We start from the raw sequence: 9,269 nt of genomic DNA, 5'->3' as shown, positions 1-9,269 counted from the left end.
TCTAAGGAACATATTGGTGTACTTCTTCCAAAGCAGACTTTTTGTTCTTTGGCAGGTCATATTCAGTATCCCTTGCTAGCAATTTCTGCCGACAGCCATCAGTTCTTTTCGTTTTTCTGCATTCATTGTGCAGCTTTTGTGTGCATGAGAAGCAATTGAAAATACCCTGGGTTGTGTCAGGTACACCCTAGCCTTCTGTAACATCGTTGGGTTTTAACACTTGACAAAGCTCTTTTGAAGCAGATTTTCTGAACACGGTACATGCTTGGTTTCTTGACTGCTGCTTCCCTGCACACTGATTCTGGGTCCACTGTGATGTTGAGTGTTGGTCCAGTTGTGAAGATTTTTTTTTATGCTGTGGTGTAATCCATACCAAAGCTGATAGACTTTTCTTTCTATCAGTAAATACTGTAAGACCTCTTGAATTCTCTTCAGGAAGATTGTGTGAGCACAAAACAACAAAACAGGGAGACTCAAGAATACAAAGTATTTTAACAGAATGTACAGGGACCTAGAATTGAAGAGCAAAAGGGGAAGAACTTGTTTGGCATTTCTTAAGCTAAAAAGCTAATTCAAGCCTTCAGTTGCAATACTGAGATAGCATGGGCAAAATCTTGGATGACCTAAGAAGCGTCGAAATAAAGTGAACCAGCAACAATAGCAAATTTCAGAAGGGCAGCAAACAACAAATGCAGGCAAGGTTGTTGAGAGATTTTTTGGAACTCTTATTCACTGCTGGTCAGAATGTAAAATGCTTCAACCACTGTGGAAGGCAGTGTGGTGCTTTCTCAAAAAGCTGGAAATAGAAATACCATTTGACCCTGAAATTCCACTTATGGAATATACCCTAACAAAGCCAGAGCCACGACTCAAACAGATGTATGCACACCATGTTTATGGCTGCATTATTCACAATAGCAAAGGGATGGAAATAATTTGAGTGCCCATTAGCAAATGAGTAGATTAAAAAACTATGATACATTCACACAATGGGATATTATGCAGCATTGAAAAGCAATGAATTTGTAAAATATTACACAACATGGGGGAGTCTGGAGGACATTATGTTGCGTGAAAGATCCTAGTCACAAAAGCACAGATATTGCGTAACATCACTGTTATCAAATAGGCCAGACGTGCGAGTGGTGGGGAGAATGGGAAAAGAGTGGCTAGATAATGACCACTGCATTAGAGCAGAGGAGGGGAGGACTGTCAGAAAGGACGTTCAGAGCCGTTTATCTTGGGCATGGGGCCGAGAGGTTTGGAGCCTGGAGGCTTTATCTGGAGGAGAGGAGAGGAGAGGAGAGGAGGGGCTTGACGAATATGTGCAACAATGAGTTTTAAAAAATTAAGAACAAAGAAGATAGAGGAAATATATAAAATAACTGTACAAAAAAATAATTGGCCAACATTGACGTATTTTAGAAAGTACCGTATGATCAATGACCCCATTTACTGCCTGTGAATACACTGACTGCAAGGTCAGCTGTGAATCAGTTCGAGCTCGACAGCACCATGACAGATGAAGAAGAGATTGAGTTAGAGCTCACACAGCCCCACAATCAGTACTCTTGGCACCAAGAATCAGAAAATCAAAAGACGAATTTCACTGGGAAAGTCTCCTGTCAGGGACCTCTCCAGAGTACAGAGAAACAACAATTTCAGTCTAGAGACTAAGGTGTGCCTGATCCAGACCATGGTCTTCATAATTACTTGCTGTGCATCAGCGAGTGGGACAAGTGACTAAAGATGGCAGAAGAATCGATGCTTTTGAGTTGTGATGGAGAAGAGTCTTGAACATGAATGAACAAGGTTACAAATAGATCTGTTTTGGAGAGGGTGAAACTAAATTTCTCCTTGGAGGCAAGGATTTTGAAGCTTGGTCTCACATACTTTTGGGCATGTGACCAGGAGGGACCAGTCCTTGGAGAAGAACATCATGTTCGGAAGGGTGGAGGGACAGCGCAGGAAAGGAAGACCCTGGATGAGATGGATTGATATAGTATCTGGAGCATTGGAGGTAGGTGTGTTGGGGTCAGTGACACTGGCTCAGGACAGGGCAGGCTTCAGAGCTGTTGTACATGGGGCCTCTATGAGTTGCAGGCAACTCATCAATACATAACAATAGCATCAATTGTCAGTGACTTTTAGGATTTCCTCCTATGTCTGTGGCCATTTAAATCTCTTCCTTTGTGAAGAGCCTGTTCATTTCTTTTGCCTATTGTGTTAATGGGTTGTCTATTTCTTCTGAAGGCCCTGTAAAAGCAATCTACATATTCCAAAGGAAATTTCGTAATGCTCAACTGGAGGAAATGATATGTAGACTTTGATTTTTATTTTTGTTCTAATTTGATTACAAACCAGTTTGTTGCTATGCTTGGAAATTTTGTCAATTTTCTGCCTAATGTTACATACATAAGGTGACTTTACAAAGACATTAGAAGTTACCTCTCCTTGTGGGAAACAACTCAGGTGTCCTTTACTGGGTGAATGGCCATAGAAATGATGGGGTTTTTTTTTATAATTTCAGTTTTTTTAAAGGGTGTCGGGTTTTCTTGCTGTTCTTTTTCAATTTGCTGGAGATATTGGGTTAGAGAGTCAATAGTCTGTTTTTCCTGTCTTTTGATGTGTTTGCTTATTGCTATAAGTTGACCTCTGATTACTGCTTTGGCTGCTTCCCAGAGGTTTTGGCAAGTGGTGTTTTCATTGTCATTAGTTTCAAGAAACTTTTTAATTTCATTTTTTATTTCTTCTGCTACCCAGTCATGTTCAAGCAAGGTGTTGTTCAGCTTCCAAATATATGGTTTTTTCTCCTTTATCATCCTATTATTAATTTCTAATTTTGTGGCATTATGGTCTGAAAAGATGGTTTGTATTATTTCTACGTTTTTGAATCTACTGATGCTTGCCTTGTGACCTAGAATGTGATCTATTCTAGAGAATGTTCCATGCACTTTGGAGAAGAAGGTATACTGCGCTTTTTGGGGGTGCATTAGTCTATAGATATCTATGAGGTCAAGTTGGTTTATTGTGTGATTTAATTCTTCAGTATCTCTGTTGAGTTTTTTTCTGGTAGTTCTATCTTTTCTTGAGAGGGGTGTATTGAGGTCTCCCAGCACTATAGTAGTGTTGTCGATTTCCTCTTTCAGTTTTGTTAATGTTTGTTTTATGTATTTTGCTGGTCTTTTATTTGGTGCATAGATATTTATTATTGTTATGTCCTCTTGTTCTATTGACCCTTTCAGCATTATGTAGTGACCTTCATAAATTTGCAAATTTCTGTGCAACGTGGATGAATCTAGAGGAAGTTACCCTGAATGGCACAGCCAGTCATAGAAGAACTGTTTTGATGTATAATTACTAAATGAAAAGCTGAGGAAAGAATGAAACACTGATAAAATCTATTTTGGAGGGTTAACAGGGATAAGACTGGAGAGAAGGGGGAATAAAAATAAATAGAGAAGTTGTGGGAAGGAAAAGGCGTTTGAATAGACATTGTAGTGAAGTAATTCATCAACTGTAATTAATGTTATGAAATAAAATGTCTGTTGCTGATTGAATGAAAAGCCAGTTTGATTTGTAAATTTCCATTCAAATTGAAAAAGCAAATTTCTATTTCAGTATCAAAAACATACAGAAATCCTTTTCAGTGTCTGGATATGAATCTAAAGTCACCTCTATGTTTATTAATAGGAAAATTTTGTTAGTGGGTTTTCTAATTCAAATAAAAAAGTAATTAAAATGGAATACTCTAGATGATAAGCAAAGTACTAAAAACAGTTGTAAACATGATTTTATTCCTTGGTTTTAGGCAAGTGTTGTAAATAATCACGGTCCTCTGCCTTTGCTTTTGAGAGAATCGTTCATGCCCAGTGTGGGAAGGTTTCTTGCATACTCTGACAACAAAGTTCATGCTGTCTTTTTAGATGGTGTCACCCTAACCTTAAACTGGGATTTCAGCTTTTGCACTGAAAAGAGACAGGTGAGTATATGTCAGTCTGCTGTGCTGTATTTTATTGCTTACTTACCTGTAGAAAACAATATATATATCAGACGAGCTCTTTTTCTTTAAATACTGGTTTACATACAAAGTTCACAAAGTTTCGCATACATTGTTTTTCACTTTTGTTTCCCCATCCCTTCTTCTACCCATCAAATTGTGTGACCCTTTGATTAAGCCCCCTCCCCCCTTAGATCCTTATACTCATTCTACAGCAGTGGTCTTACTACAGTCTTTGTCTTTGAGTTAGTTCACTCAGCATAATGCTCTCTAGTCCCTCCCATGTTAGGTGGTAATTTACATAATCATTGCTCTTGTGTGCTGTATAGTATGAGATCTGTGATGTCTTGAGGTAGATTTTACACTTTCAAAAAAGAGCTCAATCTCATTGATTTCCTAGCACGATAAGAATGGCTTAGCAAGGGAGCTCTGGTGGCCTAGTGGCAAGAAGAGAAGGAGGAGCAATCTCCTCCGGTGCCAGATGGATCTGCTTCAAAGGCACACAACAAAGTGATGGGGGGTGGGGTGGGGGGAATTTAAAAAAATGGCTTAGCAAGTACTAGTCTTAGCAGTGATACCTTGTTATATGTTGTTGTTATGTGCCATTGAGTCACCTGTGACTCATAGTGACCCTGTGTACAACAGCCCTAAACCCTGCTCTATCCTGTCCAAATCTCATTGTTGTTGACAAACTTACACCCATTACCAGTGACTGAATCAATCAATCTTGAGGGTCTTCCTCCTTGTGCTGTCCTTTCACCCTCCCATGCATGACGTCCCTCTCCTGACTGGTCCTTCCTTGTAACATGTCCAAAATATGCCAGACAGAGCTTCAGAATCCTTGCCTACAGGGAGCCAGCCTGGTCTCACCCTCACTAGGATGAACTTGTTTGTTCTTCTACCAGTCCATGGTATAGTCAATACTCTTCTCCAGCACGAAGGCTCAAAGGCATCAATTCTTCTGTGATCCCTAGTCATTGTCCAGCTTTCTGATGCTTAGCAAAGACTATGGCCTGAATCAGTTGCGCCTTAGACTCCGGACTGACATTGCTGCTCTTTGGTACTTTGGAGAGAGGTCTCTGACAGCACAATTTCCCAAACAATTTTTCTTTTCATTTCCTGGCTACTGGTACCAAGAGTGTTAAATGTAGAGCCAAGCAAACTGAAGCTGTCAACAATCTCAATCTCTTTACCATCTATCATGATGCTGCCAATCAGCCCAGTGGTGAAAATCTTTGTTTTCTGGATGGTGAACTTCAATCCATATTGAAGACTATAGTACTTAACCTTCTGCAGCAAGAGTTTCAGGTCCTACTCAGTTTCAGCAAGCAGGGTTGTGCCATCTGCATAACGCAGATTGTTACATAGACAGATCCTAATATTTTTATTATTTTTTTGTAAGTCTGTAAGAGTCATGATTGTAAAACTAATCCCTGTATCCCATATTGTGCATAATTTTAAGTTAGTCACAACTTTTAATTGAGCCATGTAGCTTTTATTATTGTTCCTCTTTCCCCCCCGAAAGTCTGTTTTAATTGTCCAATTGCCACAGTGCTTGTCAAAGCCAGTTCTGATTAATCTTCTTTGTCAGTGTGTCCTTTGCCATTTCCTATCACTCCTCCCTGAGAAAGACTTCACCCTGAGTCATAAGGAAAAGGGGATGGCGTATTCTCTTAGCTACTTCCTGCTGAAAAGGGACGCTGTGGGTTTCAGGGTGAAGATCTTCTCTCACTACTCTAAAGGGCCCCTTTGGCAGTTTGATTTTGGAATTTAGATGCACTGTTATCAATTGTGCTTAGCCGTACATGTTCATATCCTTGAAGATGTATCATGGAAGTGTTGCAGCCTAGAAGACACAAATTTAACTAACAAGTTAAAAGTACATGAGTCAAAAATTAAAAGCAATAATCCAAGTAGAGGTTCTAACAGTGGCACAAATCAAGTTACAGAGGGAAGGTAGTTCTTAAAATAAAAGGCCTATTGACTAGCACTTTGTCTATTATAGTATAAAGGTTAGGAACCACAAGGTGTAGTGGCTCAACTATGTCATTTATTGTTCTTAAGTCCTGGAGCAAATTCCATCTACCACTGGGTTGTTTTACAGCTCAGAAGTCCGCATGCAAGGTAGAGGTGAAGTAAGGACTGCTTATGAAGTTTTCCGTCAATTCCAACAACTAAGAAATAGTGAGAAGAGTTGGGACTTCAGAAGGCTTTTAGGACCAAATGGTAGGCTCTTGTGTCTAGGAGAAGACGAATATACTTACCAGTAATGTTAATGCTCACCCACAGCTCCTCTGGGAGGATCTAATTTGTTGAAGCATCCATGTAGCTCTTTTTAAAAAAATTAATTTAGAAGAAGGTTGCTTTGTTTTACAGTGATACATCTCTTCTTGCTTCTTTTTTGTTTATTGGTTTTCACACAATAATTAATTTTCATTGTGTTACATTTCTTCTTCTTTCTTAAGGTAAATCAAAGTTGTAACTTGGGTTGGTGCAAGTTAACATTTCCTGATGGACAAGACAAACTAATTAAAATTGAACACCCTGGGCCTCATGAGAGGTATGGAAAAGCAATATTTACAGTTATTTTCCTGTTACCAAGTACTTTGAATTGACAGGCAGGAAGTATATAATATATATTATTTTCCTATTATCTATGTTTTTCTTTTAGGTGGGTAATATAAACTAAATAATTTATACTATTATCAAAGTTCACCTTTATCTTGGTACCTGTTGTTGTGTACCTCGAGTAAGACCTGACTCATAGCTGACCTTCCAGGAGGTTTTCAGAGGCAGTTAATCACATGGGAGGAGACGGCCTGTCGTTAGCTCGCAGAGTAGCTGGCAGATTTGAATCACTTGCTTTTGGATTGGCAGCCAAGTCCTTACTCTGAAGCTACTAATTGCCCAATGTAATCATATTCATTGATAGTTGATATTTCACATGAACTGTGCTGCAGGCAGAGCTGACTGCCTGTGGAGGACAAGATATGGCCAAGTGTGGTCACCAGTTAACAAACTACTTTGGAATAAAGTTTACAAATAACTATATGTGTACATGAAACCTATAGTTGGACCAGGAAGCACTCAGAATAGAACCAAGGGAAAACTGCGTGATTCAAAATCAGGAAAGGAGTGCATCAGGGATACATCCTATCTCCATACCTTTTCAGTCTATATGCAAAACAGGTCATTCGGGAAGCAGGCCTTTATGAGGAGGATTGTGGTATCAGGATTAGAGAAAGACTCATCAACCACCTACGTTATACAGATGACACAACCTTGCTTGCTAAAACGGAGAAAGACCTGGAGTACTTGCTGCAGAAGGTCAAAGGCTGTAGTCTTCAATATAGATTGAAGCTCAACATCAAGAAGACAGAGATTCTCACCACCTGGCCAATTGGCAGCACTGCAATAGATAAGAGATTGAGGTTGACAGTTACACCTTGCTGAGCTCCACAGTCAACAGTCTTGGCACCAATAGTCAGGAAATCAAAAGACAAATTGCACTGGGAAAATCTTCTATTAGGGACCTCTGCAGAGTCCTGAAAGGCAATGATGTCAGTCTACAGACTAAGGTGTGCCTGATCAGGCCATGGTTTGACAATTACTTGCTATAGATCGTGGAGCTGGGCAATTACTAAGATGACATAAGAATTGATGCCGTTGAGCTGTGATGCTGGGGAAGAGTATTTACTATACCATGCACTACTAGGAGAACAAACAGGTTTATCCTGGAGAGGATGAAACCAGGCTGCTCCTTGGAGTCAGGGATTATCTGACATACTTTGACATGTTGCAAGGAGGTCCCAGTTCTTGGAGAAGGACATCATGCTTGGGAGGATGGAGGGACAGTGCAAGAAAGGAAGACCCTGGATGAGATGTATCAACTTAGTGACTGGGGTAATGGGGTTAGGTGTATTGGAGACAATGAGATTTGCACAGGATAGAGTTCAGAGTTGTTGTACATAGGGTTGCTATGACTTGCAAGTCACTTGACGGCACTTTACAACACCACCACATTTTGCGTATATATGCTTAAGGAGCTCTGGTAGCTTAGTGGCAAGGAGCTGTGCTGCAGTCCTGAAGGCACATGGTTCGAGGCCAACAGCTGCTTCACAGGAGAGGATGGGCAAACTCCTGTGTGATTAACTGCTTCTGAAAACCCACAGGAGGATTAGCTATGGTTTGTTTCCGACTCTATGGTACACAACAACATACTTAAGGAAGTTTATATAACTCATTAACAATATAAAATGTTATTGTTAGGTGCCATCAAGTTGAGTACGACTTACAGTGACCCTATGAAAAAAGATCTCAACTCTGTTCTGTCTTGTGCCATCCTCACACTTCCTGACACACGAGAGCCCATTGCAACAGTCACCATGTTAATTTACCTAGTTGAGGGTCTTCCTCTCCTTTGCCAACCCTCCAGCCTTCCCCAGCATCGTGTCCTTCTCCAAGGAGAGCCCCTCCTAGCAACATGCCCAAAGTATGTGAGGCAAAACCTCATCATTCCTGCCTCCAAGAACATTCTGGTTGCACCCTTTCCAAGGCTTAGTTGTTTTCTTGGTCGTCCACAGGCTGTTTAGTGCTCTTCTTCAACACCACAGGGCAAATACATCAATTCTTTTTCTGTCATCCTTATTTATTGTCCAGCTCTCAGATGCATAGCAAGTAATCAGAAAGATCATAGCCTAAATTACACGCACCTTGGTCCTCAAACTGACATGATTTCTCCTCAGTAATTTGGAGGGGTCCCAACTGCTGATTTCCCAATGTAATATGTCTCACTGTATCAAAAGGAACTGGCAGACACAGAAGAATTTAATGAAGTTACATATTAACAAGAGCCTATGGTGATGAAGGAAGAAGTTCAAGCTACTTTGAAGGAAATACCTAAGAATAAGGCCCCAGGAATAGAGGGTATACCAATTGACATATTTCAGCTAACAGATGCTGCCCTGGATGTGCTCACCAAGTTTGCCAAGAAATCTGGAGAACAACCACTTGGCCAACTGACTGGAAGAGACCTATATTTGTTCCCATTCCAAAGAAGGATGACCCAACAGAGTGTGGAAACTGTAGAACGATATCATTGATTTCACACGCAAGCAAGATTCTACTGAAGATAATCCAGAAACAACTGTAACAGCACATCAGCTGAGAAATGCCAGAAGTCCAGGCTGGGCTTAGAAGGCGTCATGGTACTAGGGATATTATAGCTGATGTTAGATGGATCTTAGCTGAAAGCAGGGAATACCAGAAG

The 9,269-nt window shown here is 40.3% G+C and overlaps 1 protein-coding gene across 1 annotated transcript in view; it reads left to right on the top strand.

Annotated features, from left to right (window-relative positions):
* Window positions 1–9,269, top strand: part of LOC102872652 (chromosome unknown open reading frame, human C5orf34) — a 54,693-nt gene that overhangs the window by 30,956 nt on the left and 14,468 nt on the right. Inside the window, exons 8-9 of the mRNA XM_006898605.1 lie at window positions 3,812–3,982; window positions 6,466–6,560. Coding sequence (XP_006898667.1) covers window positions 3,812–3,982; window positions 6,466–6,560 — 266 coding nt within the window. The remainder of the gene's footprint in view (window positions 1–3,811; window positions 3,983–6,465; window positions 6,561–9,269) is intronic.

Source organism: Elephantulus edwardii, unplaced genomic scaffold (genome assembly GCF_000299155.1).
Source record: "Elephantulus edwardii isolate Elephantulus edwardi_28Jun2011 unplaced genomic scaffold, EleEdw1.0 scaffold00235, whole genome shotgun sequence".
NCBI classification, from domain to species: Eukaryota; Metazoa; Chordata; class Mammalia; order Macroscelidea; family Macroscelididae; genus Elephantulus; species Elephantulus edwardii.
Note: the sequence above shows the minus strand (reverse complement) of the source record. Positions and strands in the feature narration are given on the sequence as shown.